This window comes from Populus euphratica, unplaced genomic scaffold (genome assembly GCF_000495115.2).
Source record: "Populus euphratica unplaced genomic scaffold, PopEup_1.0 scaffold16.1, whole genome shotgun sequence".
Taxonomy (NCBI): Eukaryota; Viridiplantae; Streptophyta; class Magnoliopsida; order Malpighiales; family Salicaceae; genus Populus; species Populus euphratica.
In genome coordinates, this window is record NW_011499882.1 from 1,040,831 (window position 1) to 1,061,330 (window position 20,500).

Consider the following 20,500-nt stretch of genomic DNA (forward strand, 5'->3'; position numbering starts at 1 on the left):
TGAGAGGGTGTAATCCTCCTCCTCCATGTATTTGTTTTGTATTCTTTCTCTATCTCTAAATATATTGATTTCTCCCGTGGATGTAGGCGATTTTGCCGAATCACGTTAAATATTGTGTCAGTGTGCTTGGCTCTCCTATGAGCAAGTATCAGAACATCACCGGTCGAAATTCCCAACAGGAAGCGCCTTGAATGCAGGATTTTACACTCGCGAGTGTTGACCATGTGAGGAAAGCTGGGTGGAATCCAGAATTCGTTGATAAGTCTAATGCATGAGAGCCACCAATGTTGCAATGGTTGATAGAAGTTGGAGTGTTGCCTTACAATGGATTTACATATGATCATATTCATGGGACTAAAGTTGGAGGGTCGATTTTTGACAAGTACGGTCATAGACACACTGCTGCTGATTTGTTAAGAGTATGCCGAGCAAAGGGATATTTCAGTTTATTTGCAAGCTACCGTTCATGAGATCTTAATATACAGAAACAGGTGAAACAAAACCATAAAATTCGTTGGCAAGTTACATTTCTAATCCAATTTCATAGTATTAAATTCCATTACAATGTAATTGAACATTGCTAATAGAGGAAAACCATGGCCAAGACCTAGAGCATATGGCGTGGTTTTTGAAGATTCATCAGGCCTCAAGCACTGGGCATACTTGGGGAGGAGCTTCAAGAATGAGATAATCATATCAGCAGGTGCACTAAGAAGTCCCCAACTATTGATGGTAAGTGGTATTGGACCTGCTAACCATCTTCAAGCTCATGGCATCTCAGTAGTGGTGGATCAGCCCATGGTTGGTCAAGGGATGGCTGATAATCCAATGAATCTTTTGTTCATCCCTTCCCCTCTCCCAGTTGAAGTCTCACTCATCCAAGTTGTGGGCATCACCAAGTTTGACAGCCATATTGAAAAAGCTAGTGGTTTGAGCTTTGCTTACTCTTGGGTTCACCAGTTTATTACGAAATATGAGTTGCATTTAAATGAGGTAATTTACAAAGCTTTGCTTAACAACGCTTCTGTGTTCTTTTTCTGCTAACAACTTCACTTGGTCCCATGTGCAGACAGGTCAGCCCTCTGCAATGACAGCAGAAGCCATGTATAGAGCTATTGAAACCTTAAATTCCCTTGTGACTGAAACTCTACAGGGTGGAGTAATTCTTGAGAAGATAATCGGTCCAGTCGCCACAGGTGAGCTCAAGCTCAGGACTACAAACCCGCATGATAACCCTTCTGTCAAGTTTCACTACTTCAAAGAACCACAGGACTTCAACAGGTGATTTCAAGGCATGAGGACCTTTATAGAAGTAGTAAATTGAAGAGCATTTTCAAAATTCCGACACAAAGATATGCCGGTGCAAGCTCTCATCGACTTGATGGTGAATTTGCCTGTCAACCTGAGACCAAGACATTTTAGTACAGCAATTTCCTTGGAACAATTTTGCACAGATACTGTCATGACCATATGGCATTACCATAGAGGCTGCCAAGTCTGCAAGGTTGTCGACAATGATTACAAAGTCCTCGGCGTGGATAAACTAAGGGTTGTTGATGGTTCCACTTTCATTGATCCACCTGGGACCACTCCTCAAGCTACTGTTATGATGCTAGGAAGGTAACATACTAACATTCAATTGCAGCAACTTTGTTCTTAATTAGCATTGCCAATGGAAAATTGTATTCACAGTTGTATTTATTTAATTTTGTGATGCGTATGGGGAGGAGGATTCTGTATGAGAGACTTATGCAAGGGCGGAAGTAGACAATGAGTTCTTCCTACGCTTTTGAAAATCATATCAGTCGTGTGCTGTGTAGGGATTGTTATCATTAATGTTCAGTAATCATAGTATATTTACAGTTTATTTTTTTTTTAAAAAAATGTTATTGTCAAAAACATAGGTGTATTATTATCAAACAAGTTACATTAACTATTAATAAAATGATGGAATCCATATATTGCCATCATTTATGCTATAATTTATGGTCAAGTTGTCTTGTTATTGATATCTATAAATAAATATCGAAAGAACAGCAAAATAAGAAAGAGAGCATAATATAAGAAATCAAGAGAAAAAGTAAAGAGCTGTCGATAGTAGCAGCCCTACTGGATGTGCAACAATAAAAAATAAGAGTCGAGTAGAGTGAATGTGATCCTCTTTTTTTTTATATTTGTATTTTATTTTTTATTTATCTATAATAATATGAATACTTTTCATAGATGTAGGTGATTTGTTAAATCACATTAAATATTGTGTCAGTGTGTTTAACTTTCAATAAATAACAATCAGAACACCACCAATCAAAATCCTTAACATGCTATGTAACAATCAGAACACCACCAATCAAAATCCTTAACATGCTATGTATTTTGTAATTTTCAATATCAATATGTAAAGATACTGAAAATACATACCGCTGGGATTTAGCACATGAAATTTTGGGAAAATTAATGGACGATTTTCTTTTAATGTGCAAATTATTTGGACAACTGCTCCTGTACATATGATTTTAAGCAATATAATCAGTCCATGTATGATTTTCGAAACAATAGACGAATAAGATCACCTTGTGATCTGCTATCAGTAGTATCTTTTACACTTTTCTTGAAACATAAAGGCAATAACTGTTTCTTGATCCAGCAAGTAAAATGTGGAGAAATTTTCTTGAAATAAAATCATCTTTTCTTCTGGACCAATATCTTGTTGGATACAAGATTGAAAAAAAAGTCTGTACAATGATTATAGGTTTATGACCACCCAAGTAACGTAGACAAATTGAATTGTAAGATTGTATACAAAAGGTAAAATGCAGGGGAAATCAACCATGTCTGAAGCTGAATGCCAATTGAAATTCAGAGGGGAATAACTTTGCTTACAAGAGAGCTAAGAAAGTTACGCAAACACTAACCTATTTGAACTTCCATACACCGAAAGGCCAGCACAATAAAGTAAATGAAAAGAAAGAGAATATCACTGGCTAAGCATAAGGTTCTTATGACTTGTTCATCTTCATAGCATGAAGGAGCACCTCCTGATTCTCCTCTCAACTGCCCTTCCTTTTTCTTTTCCTTTTCTAGCTTCAAATCAAGGGACAAAAAGAGAGAGAAACTCTCATATTTTCTCACAAATAGCTTTTTCAAGACACAGATGAAGAGAAAGATGTCTGCCAGATATACCCTCCCTAACCTCTTGAGAAGGATATCCACAGCATTATCCATGGCATATCCCATTACTTCAATGGTCTATGCCAAACTTAGTGACCCATCAAAGTGTTTATAAAGCTTAGTCGGGGAATCTGCAAAAACCAGAAGCAGCAAGATAGATAGAGGTATCAGACTTTGATAAGCAAACCAGTTGTAGGGCACCTCTTGCTTGGCAAGCAATGGTGATTGTTGCAAACATTGCAGAATTTGATCTCAGTGGCTTGCCAAAGGAGAGTTGCCCTGTGACTGTTTTAGCTTAAACTAACGTGCTCAAGAAAATGCCATCGTAGCAGACCGTTGCTCTGCTGCCTACCTATGCAAAAGGTGATAAATTTCTTTTCGTCATTTCCTCTCAGTTGGTTTCAAAAGCTTTTTTTCTAACTCCTATAAGCAATGTTTCAACGAAAACAGACAAAATCAACTAAGACAGATCCATAGGTTTGAGAGTCTTAGGTTTTGTACTAGTTGTTGGAGTTATTATAGTATAAAATGAAAACTCGGAAGATTAAAGTGAAGCATACATTAGGACTTAAATTGGTCTGAAAATACTATTGGTTTGAGCATCCGATCAAGGAGTAATAATCACAGCAAAACACTTGTAGAAGGAAATAAATATTTCTAAAAAAAAAAGATTATGACAATATTTCAAAACTAAAATCGATACAAGTACACGAAATCACTACTAATTGAAGTTAGCAAAATCAAGCAAAATATCTAAAGATCATTTGAATAGGAACCATATCATTTCCCCTATTCTAACTGTAAGGATGAGTTTGCCACGGAAAATTTTGATCTTTGCAGTGCTCCAAAATGCGGGTTGATTTCGAGGATGGCTTGCTAATACTGGATGTGTTGTTCTTTCTAAGCTTTCTTACTCGTAATCTTGAAGCTACAGCCTCTTTTTATTTATTTTTTATGTTGATGAGGACAGCTTTTCTTCTTCATGGCTTTTAAGTAGTCATCTATCAAATTTCAAGCTGACAAAGCTTCAGTCACGATAGATTAAGCCATTAAAGCAGTCAAGCTAGCTACAAAACGTATTCGGCAAGATGGCCATCTCAGAGTCTTTAAACTAATGAGAAACAAATCCACCTCAAATTGATTAAAACCATTCTACATTTCCATCTTATAAGGCACTCTATCTTGGAGCATTCTACTGGGCAAATTAGATTACTGATTTCTTAAAGGAAACAAAAAGGAGACTTGCTGAAGGAAATATCTCTGCTCTTCCTGTTGTATTCTACCTAGATTTTGACATATCTTCCAATTTATCACCAAGACCTTTTTACTAAAATTCCATAATTTTTTGAAATAATTCATATCTATTGTATAGCTCATAACATGATCCAACAATTTGTAAAATTTCTTGAATTCACAGCATGCATGTTTCTGAAGTTGTCATTAGTTATTTTTTCTTGTTCTGAATCCAAGTTCCATCATCACCAAGCAAATCCAAAACAGAGAAAAAGACCATACAAAAAGCACAAGCATGATGTCCAAAATGTCTATTATCAAAAAACAGTTGAGGCGAATTTGTTGCAAATTACATCTTGTCAGCTGGGGCAATAGGAAGCCCACTACTGATGCTGAGTGGAAATGGACCTGGCTCTCATCTTCAGGATCATGGCATCCCAGTGGTGGTAGACCAGCTCATGGTTGGCCGAGGGGTGACTGATAATCCAATGAATGTACTATCCATTCCCTCCCCTATCTCAGTTGAGGTCTCACTCATCCAAGTTGTGGGCATTGCTAGTTCTGGCAACTAAATTGAACATCCAGTGGTACAAGCTCTATTCCAGTTACGACTCAGAGATCTCTTGAAGGCTATGAGTTAACTTACATCACGTTTATAGCTTATAAAGTTTGGCCCATAAGAAAATAAATTTAAAAACTGTTAATAACCTAATCTCTAGTGGAAAGCTAAATTCATCAATGATTTGTATGTACATACATGGTCAAAGATTGCACGGTGACAGCCAATCAATTATGCTTTTACACTCTTAGTTCTGCGTGCTCTCATCAGGGTTTTGGTCACTCAAAACAGGAAAGCCCTCTGCAGTGACACCAGAAGCAATGTCTAGAGCTGTTGCTACTTCATTTTCCTTGCCGATCCATCCATGCAGAGTGGAAGGATTCTAGAGAAGGTAATCGGTCCACTCTCAACCGGCGAACTCAAACTCAGGACCAGGAATCCTAACGACAAACCCTTCTGTCACATTTATCTACTTCAAGGAACCCGAAGGCCTAAAAATGCGTGTTCAAGGCATGATAACCGTCATAAATGTTGCTATTTCCAGAGAACTCTCGAAATATGCCAGTGGAAGCTCTCCTTGACTTGACTGCGAGGCTCCCTCTGAACCAGAGACCAAGACATTTTGGTACAACATTTTCCTTGGAACAGACACTGTCATGGCCATACCGTCAAGTTGGGAAGCTTGTTGATCATGATTACAAGGCTCTTGATGTGGATGGCCTTAAGGTTACTGATGGTTCAATATTTATCCACTCGCCATGATGCTTGGAAGGTAAGAACTAATTGTAAATATTCCCCGAATTAGCATTGCTAAAGGAACTTAATTTTATTAATCAATAGGTTTATAAGGTTGTAACCAAGATAGAAGGCACAGAAAATAACAGAATATGTCCCGGTACCATGAAGAAGTAGCTCCTTTACTGGGGGGAGCGGGGGTAGCCTTTTGAAACGGATATCCATAGCGTTATTCATAGCATATGCCAATACTTCAAGAGTTTATTCCATCTTCAGCAACCCATCCGAGTGTTTATGAAGCTTGTTGAGGAAATCAGGAAAACCATAATATTGTCCTTAAACATCAATTCTCTAGCAAAAGAGTTGCAGGGCACCTCTCTTTCTTGGCAGAAATTACTAATGGTGCCTATAGCTTCAAGCTGAGAGGGTATGCGAGAATCTTGATCCCAATATAGGCTTGCCAAAGGAGAGTTTTCCTGTGACTGTTTTTGCTTAAACTATTATTAAAAAAAAAAAAAAAACTCTTACTGATTGTTCAAGATACGTAGAAGGAAATAAAAAATTAATTCATACAAGATAGATATTAAAATTTAACAACAGATACTAGATTTGTGAAAATGTAATCCCAAAATTAAATTCTAAGAAAGGTAAAGCAATAAACCAAAAACCTTAAACAGAACTAAAGTTCATGCTTTCATAGCTCCTTCCAGGTGCTATACATCATTGCACCTAAAGCCATGAAAACTACCACAGTCACAGCTTCATGCAAGACCAGGAACAAGCCTTTCACTACACCTGTTGACCCTTCAACTTCCTTCTTTTCCTTTTTATTGCCCTTCTTGAGCTTCTTCTTCTCGACAGGCCTCATGTTGCCAGCGTCACTCCGTTTGGTCTCCTCCGAAATCTCAGCCTCTTCTTTTTCGTTCAAATCAAGCTTGTGATTCTTCACTTTCTTCTTGTTGTTGAGGTCTCTCCTTTTGTCCTCTAAGTCCTTCACAAACTCACCATTCTTTTCCTTTTCTTTTCTGGGTTCAGCCTTTTCTTGGGCTACAATCTTCCCATCAATCTCCTTGTTATCATAAAAATAATCCTCCTTCCTTTTCTCCTCTTGTTCATCAGTGTCATGGCTATACACCACCACCAAATTTTTCTTAGTTGCAAGATCACCATCCGAAACTTTACTGTCATTACGAGCAATTAGTTTCTCTAGCCTTCGTTGTTCCTTCTTTTTCTTGGCCAAGGCTTCAGCTTTAGAGACCAATTTTGCCACATCAATATCGCCTCTTTCATCCCTCAATAGATCAAAAATATTATCATCCGAAATCAAAGAAGACATTTTCTGCAAATTATGATGATCTAGCAGTAATCGTTTTGTAAAGCAACTGGCAAGAGAATCTTAAAATCAAAAGATTTAGCTTAATTTCTATGTCGAACAAGATATGCCAACATGTATATATACACACAAAACTTATCCTTAGTGCTAAGGACGTTGGATTTGGGCCAGATTTGGATTTTTTACTTTGATTTGGAGACTAAAAAAGTCTTTGTATTTGTTTCGGATTAGGATTTAATTAGGAGAGGTATAGACTGTTTGTGTCCAATGTAATTAATTAGTAATTAGTGAGGGAACACGTTATGTAGGAGACATAGATACGCTGACGAGCACTCTTGCACGTATGATTTCAAGACTCTGGATCGAAAACTTTTGGCTAAGCAAAATCATAGAATATATTATGGATATTAGGGATTCTTTAAGACGGTCTTCTTTGTAAATATATATGCAAAGAGAACCTTTTTTTTTTATTAAAAAAAATATAGACTAAATCAATGAAAAGAATCTTAATTATTATTTATTTAAACAAAAATTGTTATGAACTTTTTTTTTTTGACAAAATATAGATCTCTAGTGCATGTAATTTTGGCTAAGCATGTAATATAGATCTCTTGTGCATGTAATTGATATTGTATAGATCTCTAGTGCATGTAATTTTATGGGTGTAACATTTGAGTTCTAACCAATAACCATCACAAGTTTTGAACTCAAGAAAAATTTATTTACTGATTAAGAAATATTTGTTTGATAGTGTGTTGTCCTAAACGTTATACATATTTCAAGAGTGCAAAGTGAAGAATTCTTCTTTAAAAAAAAATATTATAAATTTCCAAGTTTTCTTTTTTTTTTACATGGCCAAAACATTATTAAACATTAAAAGTATATTGCTATTTATTTATTTATTTTTGAGGTAGATAAGGAGTTTCCCACAAGGAACTTTATTGAATTAATTCTCAATATTTATGTATCTCTCCGAAATAATTCTACAGTAGATGGAAATATAGCAATTTATTGCATGAAAGATCCACATTTCCCCAAACAAAATATGTTCTCTTCTGGTCTTCTTTTGAATTGAGGATGAAATAAATGTCTTTGGTGTTCCATTTTTCTCTTGTATTGATGCAAATTAATGAGGAAAGCAACTACTACTATGTAGTTCTTTCGAAATTCTTTCATTTGTATGCATTAATGAGCAAAAAAGGAGGGCTGGAGGGCTGTAGAGGGCGAGCACTTCCATCTCAAAATACAAAAAGGGCCTCGTATGAAATTAAAGCAACAGCCAGATAAGAGTAGATGATCAAGGCCATAGTCATCAGTTCTCAAGAGTCATGCCAATGTTTAGTCTGGTCACTGGAATGGTACTGATGTTTGTAACGGTATGCTTGGTGGGTTCGTTGCTGTCACTGCTTGGTGTTCTGTGCATGGTTGAACGATGGGCTAGCTAGCTGCTTGATAATAATATGCGGGTTTGTCGCTGCTTTGGCGTTGATTGGCAGCAACAAATTGGCCGAGATTTTCAAGTTTGATGTGGGGACTTGGGGTGTCATTTTCACTACCTGATTTCTTACTTTGGTCTCATTTTCGGTGTCCACAGAAAAGGTAAAGCAAGCACATTCAACACTTATTCTAGATCGTTCTAGTTGTTTAAATTGATATTGATTTTTTTTATTATTATTAAAAGTTTTACTTCATGATTTTTTTTTAATAACATGACTCAGAATCATTAATTTTAAAGATTATCCTGTTTTGATTGAGTTTAACTTTATAAATTTTTTTTGCTTTTCTTTTTTATATCAAATCACAGGTGAATTAAATTAACTCAGGATTTTTTATTGTCTTTTTATTAATTTAACTTTGATTTTATTTTATTTTTTCGTATCCTGGTATAATATGGCTACAAGAGATGAGTAAATATACAAAAGCATGAGTAAAAGGAATAAATTTACAAGTTCAACTTTTGAATGTGAGAGTATTTGAATTAAAATAGAATTCATATTCAAAATGAAAGTAATGAAATATCAAATCCATAAATCAAAAAAAGAATTCACAAAATCCACCCCCATAAGTTCAAAAGTTACGAAAATAAATTGCACAAACTTAAAAACTACGATGAATTAAATTAACTCAGGATTTTTTATTTTTTTATTAATTTAACCCTCTTTTTTTTTTGTATCCTGGTATAATATGGCTACAAGAGATGAGTAAATATACAAAAGCATGAGTAAAAGGAATAAATTTACAAGTTCAACTTTTGAATGTGAGAGTATTTGAATTAAAATAGAATTCATATTCAAAATGAAAGTAACGTGATATCAAATCCATAAATCAAAGAAAGAATTCACAAAATCCACCCCCACAAGTTCAAAAGTTACAAAAATAAATTGCACAAACTTAAAAACTACGATCTAATTATCAGAAGCTGGGCCTTTTCTGCTGCAGCTCCGAGAATGACAACGTTGTCTTCTCATGGGTGTTTTTACAGACGAGCTCTGGAAGAACTCCAAAGTATTATACTGATCGGGAAGAGGTGGCTCAGAGGAAGTTTGTTGGGGGGGGTAGGAATGGAATTTTCCTCCTTAACGTTCTCAGTGAATTCAGGCTGGTCTTGTTTTTCTCCAAGAAGCTCCTTGGTCAGAAAATTAAAAGTGACTTTGGGATATTCGGATGAGCATGGTGACAAGCACGACTTTAACATGTACCTCAGACCTCCCTCAGAAAACTCAACAAGCTCATTCTGGAATTCCTTCGAGGCTTTGAAACTATCGATGCCTTCCACCCTTCCTTTTTCTATAGCATATTTTAGCCTGTTAGCTCAATTAGCTTTCAGATCATTTAGCTCCTTTTCGAGGTCTTCAATCCTGGACAATACTTCAGAGTACCTGCTCTTGACGTGCTGATACCCCCCGAGTCCTTTCTAATGACTTGCTCAAAGTCTCCTTCTCCACGTCAGTGCATGCTTACCTGCTCTTGACGTGCTGATACCCCCCCTGAGTCTTTTCTAATGACTTGCTCAAAGTCTCCTCCTCCACCTCAGTACTGCATGTTGAGAAGTCTTGATCGACTCAAGCTGCTGCAAAAGATCAGCTCGTTAGACCATGATCGCAGCCTCAGTTTCCCTTAATACTTCTGAAGCAGTGTGTTATCAAGAGAGCATGAGTATTAATGCATCAGTTGTGAGAATGTGAAACAAAAAGTACATGAAAACAGCACTTACCACAGAAGTGTGATTGTATGAAGAATGAGTGTTCACGATGCTCTTCAAGAAAGATTTGATCTGATAGGATTTTTAACAATAAACGAATGCGCTTGTCCTGAGGATGTCTTGTATCTCCAACGATGAACTCATGAGCCTTGCCATCCAACTCTATAACAGTTGACCCTGGGGGTTTTTTAATACCTTTCTCCTTCATCAATCTCCTTATTCTCGTGACATCATCCCATCTTTGATTGATAGCATGTATATTGGAAAGCAGCACATAAACGCCACTATCATGAGAGTCTAACTCTACAAACCGGTCTAGTATTTCTTGTGGCAGTTCCGCATTCCCATTTTCCTTGCAAGCACTAAGAAGAGCTCCCATTATCCGAACATCAGGTGACATGGGCATAGCCTTTGTCAATTCCAACGCCTCATCCAAGAGTCTAGCCCTACAAAGTAAGTCCACCATGCATCCATAGTGTTCTAACCTCGGAGGAAGATTATATTGCTGACTTTTCATCCAATTAAAGTACTGACGCCCTTCATTGACCAAGCCACAGTGGCAGCAGGCTGTCAAAATTGCTAGAAATGTCACCTCATTTGGCCTCATGCCTACCCTAACCATTTCTTCGAAAAGTTCAAGTACCTTGTAGGCATGCCCGTGCATAGCCAAGCCATTTAGCAATGCATTCCATGTCAAAACATTCTTATGAGGCATTCCATCAAAGATCTGCATTGACTTCTCTATACATCCACACTTTGCATACATGTCAACCATAGCAGTTCCAACCTGAATATCCCACTTGATTGCCTTGCGGTCGATGTGCTCATGAACCCATCTGCCATAATCAAGAGCTCCAAGACTGGCACAGGCTGAAAGCACACTGGTAAGTATAATCCCATCAGGCTCAATACCAGAGCTTTGCATATCCTGAAACAACTCCAAAGCCTCCTTCGGACAATTGCATTGCACCAATCCACTTATAATACTGGTCCAAGAAACAATGTCCTTCTCAGCAAGCTCATCAAATACTTGTTTTGCTCCAGGCAAACACCCACACTTCACATACATATCCATAAGAGCATTGCTAACCTCCAAACCTACCCCAAACGCACTCTTGAAACTCAACCCGTGAATCCCCTTCCCTACACTCAAATACCCCTTTCTCCCACAAGCAACTAATACGCTAACAAAAGTTGCAGCATTAGGCTCAACATCCATCCTCAAAAACAAAACCACAGCCTCATCAAACAAGCCTGCTCTCACATACCCTGATATAACACCAGTCCAAGAAACCACATCTCTCACAAGCATTTCATCAAACAATCTGCTAGCATCACCAAAACTCTTACAAACACTGTAAAAATGAACAAGAGAATTTTCAACATAGATATTACATACAAAACCCATCTTAATAATCACCCCATGAACCTGCCTACCCTCACCAATCCCCACAAACTTAGCACATGATTTCAATACAGCAGGGAAAGTAAACATATCAGGCAAAAACCCATCTTTCACTATCCTTCTATAAACTAAGAATGCAGTCTTGGGCCTATCACCAATAGCGTAACCAGAAACCAAGGCATTGAATGGAAATGAGCTGACTTTCCAATCATATTCATTCAAAAAATCACATGCATAATCAACAAAGTTAGGACCTTTTGCAAAGAACTCAACAACCCTGTTGACAACAAAGTCATTAGAAACAACCCCTGATGTTATCAACTGTGCATGGATTTTCTTGAAAGTTATCAACTTTTTGCATCTCTGAATGCTGTCTAAAAGAACCCGTTTCAGATAATGCTTAATCTTGCTCATATTCTTACTTCTTGATAACTAAATTCTCCTATGTGAAGAACAAAGAATGTAAGAAAAAACCATTGATTTTTGCAAGACAAAATATTGGAGTGAACATGTACGAAGGACACTGAAACTGGAGTCAACATTCGAAAATCAGTGACTATTGTTTAAGCAGTTGCAATTCGCGATTCAACAAACCAGTGACTATGGTGGTAATATTTTTTTTTGACAAATCTCAAAATTAGTCCTCCAATTACATGGTAAATTTTATTTTAGTTTCTAGATTATTCTTTATTAATTGAATCTAAGAAAGTTTATATGTTCTCGATTACATTTTTCCTTTCAAAACCATCAAATATTTTTATTGTGAAATTTCAACTCCTACATATTATATTTGTTTTGGTGAAATAGCTGAAAGTGTTGAAAATCAAGAAATTCATTTGTTTAATAAAATATTCTTTTGATGAATTTAAGCAAGGTGCTCGAGAATTAAAAAAAGTTTTTCATTAACAATTAAGTTCAGCTCAATGCAGATTATTAATAGAAACCCAATTCGTTAACTAACTGTTGTGGTGAATGCTAATTAATTTTTTTGCGAGGTTATTTTAGGTGGCTGCTAAATTTGATAAATAAAAAAAAAAAGAGCTTTTGAATGCCTTTCTCAAATCTATATAAAAAAAATGAATGGAGAAATAAGTCATATTATGACACAACTCCGCGTTTGATCCAATGAAGAGCGTGGTTATTGGATCATCATATCAACTCCTGGATTATAAATCAATTTATTTTTTTATTTTTTTCCTAAAATAAGTTGTTTTAATTAAAATGAAGCATTTTCAAATAAAAATGTAATCTTAGTTTGGTTATTTGTTAGATTATGATATATAGCCAGAATATTTCTCAGTCAAATCTTAATAATTAAAAAGAACTAAAATCCCTTTAAAAAGTATTGTAGTTTTAAATTCATTATTATAATTCTTGGGATAATGTTTTCTTGCTTCTACATCTGAAAAACATTATATAAACTTATAAAAACATTAAAAAAATTTCACATAGCTTATTTATCATTACTAAATAGAGTAAGAAATAATTATTTTTCCATCTTGACTACACAATGAAAATATCTTAAATTTACCTGAATGTAAAAGAAAGTGTATCAAAAGGTTTTTTAGTATTTTCATAATAATTTTTTGGTTATTCTAGTTGAAACTAGGAGACAATTTAATATGTAAACAAATATATATAAAAATAATAAACAATAAAAACTTATAATTAAATAATAAGAATATCCTTAAAATAAAAAATTTAAGCTTAAATATAATGAGTATTTTTATTTTTTCACAATAATTTTTTTAATTTTATTTTTTAATATTAGACTTATTAATTTTTAATTTTATCTTTTAATATTAGACTTATTGAATATTACACTTTATAATTTCATCATTTTTTATAATTTTTTTCTAAAGTTTGACTAATTAAATAAATTGACTCAATTGTTTTTTCTCCAATTGACTTTTTAATTTAATTAATATTTGGTTGATTACTAATTAAACTTTTTGATTTTTTCTGGTTTTTTTTGTTATTATTATTTCATGATTTGGATGATAAATTTAATGAGTTAATATGGTTGAATAGAGTCATTTTTTAGTTAGTTCTTTTTTCAAATTTATTTTTTAATATTGGATTGATTGGAAATTAAGTTTCATAATTTGTTACAATTTTCTCTTTATTAAGTTATTCTAGTTTTATTACTCAAGTCACAAGTTTACTAGGTTAACCCGGATTAACTAAGGTTTTTTTTATTTTTTTATTGATTTTTTTAATTTTATCATGATTGGAAATTAAGTTTTATAATTTATTACAATTTTCTCTTTATTAAGTTATTGTAGTTTTATGATTCAAGTCACGAGTTTACTAGGTTAACCCGGATTAACTAAGGTTTTTTTTATTTTTTTATTGATTTTTTTAATTTTATCATTTAACATTTAATTTATAAAAAATTAAATTTTATAAATTATTTTGATTTATTTTTTTATACAATCATTAAGATTTCATAACCCAACATGCAAATTAACAAATTAATTCGGATTTATTTTTATTAATTAAATATATTATTGTCTCAATATCTATAAAAACTATTTTATTTTAAATATTTATTTTAATTAAAACTATATATTTTTATCTATCATTTAATTATTATTTTCACTTGCCAAGTTAAGAGGATAATATTAAATTTAATTCACAACGAAAAACAGGCAAATGAATTTTATTCTTTAACCTATATCAGTAAAAAAACAACTATTTTTCATAATTCAAATTAGTTTTCTCAGAACAAATGGATCAAAGGGAAGATATTATCACATTCATGAGAGTTTTACAAATGAATGTCTCCCGATTATGATAATAGGTTGAATTGATACGGAAAATTCAAAATTATCTAATTTTTAACCACCACAAAATCCTAATTTGAAAAATAATTATTAATTACTTACCCAACCTAGGCCAAATTGAAAAAACACCGCAAACAGTTCATCTTCATCTTATCCAAGATAGGTCCACCACGTGTCACAATCCCATCCGTTGATGCTTCTTCTTCCCCAAATATATAATCTGGTTTGAGGGTCCCTCTCTGCAAAGATAAGGGGGGCTAGGGCTTAAAGAAATTTTTGAATTTCACTAAAATTAAAGTTGATTCAATCTGGGTTTCATCAATATTTTCGTGGGTCCTAGTTAATTTTTTCTAGGTTTTTCTCAATTTCTTTTTTAACCATGGACTCACCACCCCACCACCACCACCGTACCCTTGAAAAAATAGACAAAGAACAGAGCATAACCACAGCAAGTCTCTCTAGCCAGCCAGAACTCAAAGACGATAACTTAACAGACCCAGAAGAAAGCCAAGAATTTGAGGAACACGACAACAATGAAAGAATCAACAACGGTTCTTCTTCTTCTTCTCTTGTTTTACATCAAGTACAGAGAAAGCAACAGCAAGTGGTAATTGCAGCAAAGAGGAACAGAAAAGACAGGCACACAAAAGTAGAAGGTCGAGGACGGAGAGTTCGGATGCCAGCAACATGTGCAGCCAGGATTTTCCAGTTAACTCGAGAACTAGGTCACAAGTCTGAGGGTGAGACAATAAGTTGGTTGCTTGAACACGCAGAGGCAGCAATAATTGCAGCAACAGGTACAGGTACAGTACCTGCTATTGCTGTTTCTGTTAATGGAACGTTAAAAATCCCAACTGAAACACCACCTAGAACAACAGCTGAAGCGGACATTGATGCTGTTGGTTTGGTGCCTAATAAAAAACGTAAGAGACCTTGTAATAGTGATTTTGTTGATCTTACAGAAGCCGCTCATCAGAATTCAGTTTCTTCAGGTTTGGCTCCTATTGCTAGTACAAGTCCACAAGGGCTGGTGCCAATTTGGCCAATGGGGACTCTTCTGTTCCCACAAGGGAGTAGTGTTAGTGTTGGTGTTGGTGAGTCTAATCAGGCTCCATTTTGGGCTTTTCCTGCTGCCAGTACAACTCCATGTTTTAATATGGCTGCGAAGCCTATTTCTAGCCTTGTTTCTGCTATGCAGCCTGGGGTCCAATTGGCTGGTAATGTTGGTGTTGGTTTTGGTGGAGGTGGGTCGCTGGGGTCAGGTGGGTCACCTTCTAATAACATTGGGTCAATGAGTTCCTCACTCAGGATCAAGTAGCACGAGTGCTAGTACTGGGGGCGGCGGCGGCGGCGGCTCGCAAACGTTAAGGGATTTTTCTTTGGAGATTTATGATAAGAAGGAGAATGTCTGGGCCATCGTGTGAATCATGATCATCAACAAGCACCATGGTCAGAATCTTGCATTTTGAGATGACTGGCTTGCGTTTAATCAACTTGGGGGGTCACCACAAATGTTAATGCAGTAGTGACAGTGTTTTACGATAAGGGAGCGGTTTTTTTTTGTTTGTTTGTTTGTTCTTAGGTTCTAGTACAAGAACATGGTTTTTATTTTGGTTTTGTTTGTTATCATTGTGGGATTTTTGGATGTTAAGCCCTTTTGTCTTCACTTTGTTCTTATCATTGATTCTTTTCTCCCGGTTCTTTATGGAAAGTTTGGTTTGGTCAACCTATACGGTATGTTGGGAAAAGTTGACCATTTTTAGCAAAAAAATAAAATGAAAAAAGTGTGGTGATAATTATAATTTTTTTATAATATATTAAATTATTTTTTTTGTTTTCAAAGAATGTGGTGTAATGATTAGTACTTAAAAGTACATTTTTATCATGGTTTTATATCATCATCAAAACATATGTTTTATATAAAAATTTGAAATAATTAAGATTTTATTTATTTATCTAAATTTATAAAATATGTTTTTTAAAGGGTATGATTTCCTTAAATCTAAAAAAAATTATTAAAACATATTAAAATCACAATTACAAACTTAATGAATTGTGATGGATTAATTCAATGACACGGAAACTTACTCAAACTTGATTTGAATTGATTTAATTTGAAATAAGTTTTTTTAAAAAAAAAAAAATCAAAACTGAAGCTTTATCTTCTTTTATTTTGACTTCGGTCTCGAGAGTATTTAAGATATCTTTACCAAATACAAGAAAAATCCCTGAAAGCAAAAAAAAACTTGAAAAACATAAGGTTTGCCTTGCGCATGCAAGGTGGGTCCCGCTGATTTTTAGGCAAGCGGTGTTGATTTGCATAGGACCGATGGGTTAATTTTTTTTTTAAAAAAAAAAAACAAAGGTGTCCATTCTGTTTCCTCATGTCCGGTGGATTTTATTCGAAAAACAGAACAAATCCAAATAAAATTAGAGTTTATTTATTACATATTTTTATTATTTTTTAAAATATTTTTTTATTTAAAAATATATTAAAATAATATTATTTTTATTTTTTAAAAAATTATTTTTTATATTAGCAAGTTAAAATGATCTAAAAATATTAAAAATATTAATTTAAAGTAAAAAATAAAATAAAATATTTTAATTTTTTTAGAGTTTTGTTTTGTTTCAAAAATTTCAGTCAAATCCCACCTAGAACATTTCTGTAAAATAATATTTAAAAAAATTATATATTTTTTAATTTTACTATTCAACCCTTGATTTATTAAAAAATAACTTTATAATTTATTATTTTTTTATAACTATCTTAGTCTTATAATCCATATTAAATATTTAACGTGTTAAAATTATTTTTTTAATTTCAATATTTATTAGGTTTTTATATTTTATATTGGTTTTTATAAAATTATCTTAGTTTCATAATATAAATTACAAGTTTTATAAATTAACTTATTTAGACTTATGTTATTTTATAATTTTATAATTTAGGTTGATGTAATATATTATTATTTTAATATTATATAAAAAAATTTGAATTGATATTTTTGTTTTAAGTCAATCACTGGTCCATACTCAAATTTAAATTGATACATTTGCAATTTCATTTCTTTGTGACAGCTCCTTTAGATTCAACCCTTCATGGATCCAAACTCTCTGTATCTAAACTCTCTTTTAATTTATTTTCTAGTATAATGTGACCGTGTTTTTAAAAAAATTAATTTATTTTTTATTTTAATTTATTTTTTGTGTATTTTCAATCTAAAGCTAAAACTTTTGTTCATCGTAGGACTTGAATAATGCTCTTGAGTCTTGAGTAACTTGAAAGGGTATAAAATCTAGATGAAAACTCGTTTTTTATGCGCATGTCTTGAGTAACTTGAGTCTCGAGTGCAATTCCATGGACGTTCAAATCATGATTAGATATCCATTCTTCTACCTTTAGAATCAAAAGACTGAATATGGCTGCTTTCGCAGCAATCTTATCGTCTTTTACAACTACCTTTTCTTTTAATGTTTTGTTTTGAATATTTTTTTAATTTTATTTTTTAAAATTTTATTTTTATATTAATTTTTATTTTTATTTTTAAAAATTTTATTTATTTTTCTCTTATCATTTTTAACTAAAAAATTTTATCCATCAAATTTAATCTTTATTCTTTTGATTATTATTTATTTTATTTGAAATAATTTATGAAACGTTAATTATTATTATGTTAATTTATTTATCTTTTAATTTTTTTATTTTTTAGACGTGTCTCTAATATTTTGATTATTATTTATTTTATTTGAAATAATTTATAAAAAATATATTTTTTAATTTTATTCTTATTCAACTTTTTAATTTGTAAGATTTGTTTTTTATTATTTTAATAAATTTTAAAAAATAAAATATCAATAAGTTATTTTCCAGAAATAACTAAATACTAGAATGTGTTTTCTAACTTATTTTTTATTATACTACCAAATATTAAAAAATAATTTTTTTTAAAAAAAATATTTTTCAAAAAAAATCATTATCCAGGAAACAACGTCGCCTAAGACATTCCTTAATGCTTCCATGCATGATCCTAATGTCCCTGCAGCTCGTATCCTTGGGAATTAGGATGTTCTTCCATGACTGCTTCGTAAGGGTATGTAATTCCTCTCTTGGCACATGTGTAAACAAATACATGATAGTAGTCTTTACACCGAGTAGCCAATGTAGAAAACAGTAAATAATATATATATATATGATCTTACTGATACTTCTTGATACAGGGATGGGATTCATCGATTTTATTGGATTCTACTCCCGGAAACCAAGCAGAGAAAGATGGCCCTCCCAATGTCTCAGTTCGATCATTTTACGTGACTGATGATGCCAAAGCTAAGCTCGAAATGGCTTGTCCACGCACGGTTTCATGTACTAATATCATAGCCATAGCAGCGAGAGATGTAGTCGCCATGGTAAAAAGAAAACAAATGCTTCCAACACAATCTTACGTGCATGTCCATACACACACACACAATTAAATGGAAAAATATTTTAGTTTTCTTTTAATATCATCTCACTTGTGATGTTTTCATCAGTCTGGAGGACCTTCTTGGAATGTGCTGACAGGAAGGAAAGATGGAAGGGTGTCAAAAGCTAATGATACAATCAACCTACCAGCTCCAAACTTCAAGGTTACTCAGCTAATTCAAAGCTTTGGTCTAGAGACGTCTAGGAGTCAGACTTGGTAGCTTTATCAGGAGACCATACTTCAGGATCCTCGCATTGCTCTTCTTTTGAAGCTATCCCGATTTCAAAACTTTAGTTCAGTTCATGATGTTGATCCAAGCATGCATACTCAGTTCGCCGAGAATCTACAGAAGAAATGCCCTAAACCAAACAAGGATGATAATGCAGGAGAATTCCTCGACAAGCTCGACCTCATCAACTTTCGATAATGATTATTACAAGAGAGTTGTAGAAGGAAAAGGTGTCTTCGGAACAGATCGACAAGATGGATTGTTGAATCATTTGCCAGCGATCAAAGTTTGTTCTTCAGAGGATTTGCAGCGTCAATGGTAAAACTTGGAAATGTCGGTAAAACTTGGAAATGTCGGGGTGATTGAAAACGGAGAAGTGAGACTTAATTGCCAAGTGGTCAATTAATTGAGAGGGAAGTGAGTACATTTCCAGGCAAAAAAAATTATTTCCTTTGCAGTCGAGGAAGGAGTCAATTTTTCTTACTGTTGGCTATTAATAAATATATAAATATATATTTTTTTTAAATTAATTATTAATTTATGTATATCAATTTTTAAAGTTAACAGTAAAATTTTAATTTAAATATATTATCTAAAATATTAAAAATAAAATTAAAATGAAAGTAAAAATAAATTTACTATTAAAGTTACATTATTCGATGTTTTGTGAAATATAATTAATTTATAATCGAATCTGAATCAATATTGTAACAACCCCTGAATCAAAATAAAATAACAATCTCATGTCAATGAGAAAATAAAGTAATTAAATTTTTTTCTTTCTCAATTCTTCCTTCCTTCACTTGATTCTTTCTTATATTAGTGTTTTATAAGTTGAACTTTGTAAGTTTCTAAGGTTATTCTCATTTTTTTATTTTTTTCTCTGAATTTTTTTTATATTTTTTTCTTTACTTTTCTCTATTCCTCTCTCGCCTTTTCTTTTCTTTTCTTTTTTTATTTTGCTTCTACCAAGTCGACAACATATAAAAGAAAGAAAGATTGATTTATTTTATTTTTTATTGACAAATAATTATTTTATCCTTAATGATTCATTTTGCTTTTATTTAATGGTCTTTTTTTTGTTAGCACTACCAAGCTACATTCATCCTAAGATTTTAATTATAATTTATTCAATATATTTTAAGATCCCTTGTAAAATTTCAACTCAATCTGATAGTTGGATTAAAAATTATGCCCAATGATATAAAATTAATCAAATTATGATTTTTTATTACATTTTTAAATTTCTCTAAAAATTATCAAATTTTAACCCAAACTAAAACATCATATTAAAAGGTTTCACGCAGATTTTTAGAATTTTTTTATAACACAATAAAAAATTATAAATTTATTTTACATACAACTAATTAAAAAAATAATGATA

General features: G+C 33.0%; 2 protein-coding genes and 3 pseudogenes across 4 annotated transcripts; 4 read left to right on the plus strand and 1 right to left on the minus strand.

Annotated features, from left to right (window-relative positions):
* Positions 1 to 109: 109 nt before the first annotated feature.
* Positions 110 to 1,918, plus strand: LOC105129709 (protein HOTHEAD-like; annotated as a pseudogene).
* A 1,468-nt stretch (positions 1,919 to 3,386) lies between these two features.
* Positions 3,387 to 8,530, plus strand: LOC105129710 (protein HOTHEAD-like; annotated as a pseudogene).
* A 764-nt stretch (positions 8,531 to 9,294) lies between these two features.
* Positions 9,295 to 12,225, minus strand: LOC105129617 (pentatricopeptide repeat-containing protein At4g38010-like). Its single transcript, XM_011031747.1, is given in 4 exon segments — positions 9,295 to 9,907; positions 9,990 to 10,098; positions 10,243 to 10,300; positions 10,302 to 12,225. Coding segments are annotated over 3 exon segments (1,866 nt in total). The 5' UTR covers positions 12,050 to 12,225; the 3' UTR covers positions 9,295 to 9,907; positions 9,990 to 10,038.
* Positions 12,226 to 14,760: 2,535 nt separating this feature from the next.
* Positions 14,761 to 16,147, plus strand: LOC105129618 (transcription factor TCP19-like). 3 transcript variants are annotated; one of them, XM_011031749.1, is made up of 2 exons: positions 14,761 to 15,224; positions 15,384 to 16,147. In XM_011031749.1, the coding sequence occupies exons 1-2, from the start codon at positions 14,801 to 14,803 to the stop codon at positions 15,737 to 15,739; spliced, it is 780 nt and encodes a 259-aa protein (XP_011030051.1). In that variant the 5' UTR covers positions 14,761 to 14,800; the 3' UTR covers positions 15,740 to 16,147. The 3 variants fall into 3 exon arrangements, with proteins under 3 accessions (XP_011030051.1, XP_011030052.1, XP_011030053.1); XM_011031750.1 differs by having other exon boundaries at positions 14,877 to 14,948; positions 15,059 to 16,147; XM_011031751.1 differs by having other exon boundaries at positions 14,881 to 14,952; positions 15,063 to 16,147.
* Positions 16,148 to 17,843: 1,696 nt separating this feature from the next.
* LOC105129711 (peroxidase 66-like) lies at positions 17,844 to 19,522 on the plus strand (annotated as a pseudogene).
* Positions 19,523 to 20,500: the final 978 nt, after the last annotated feature.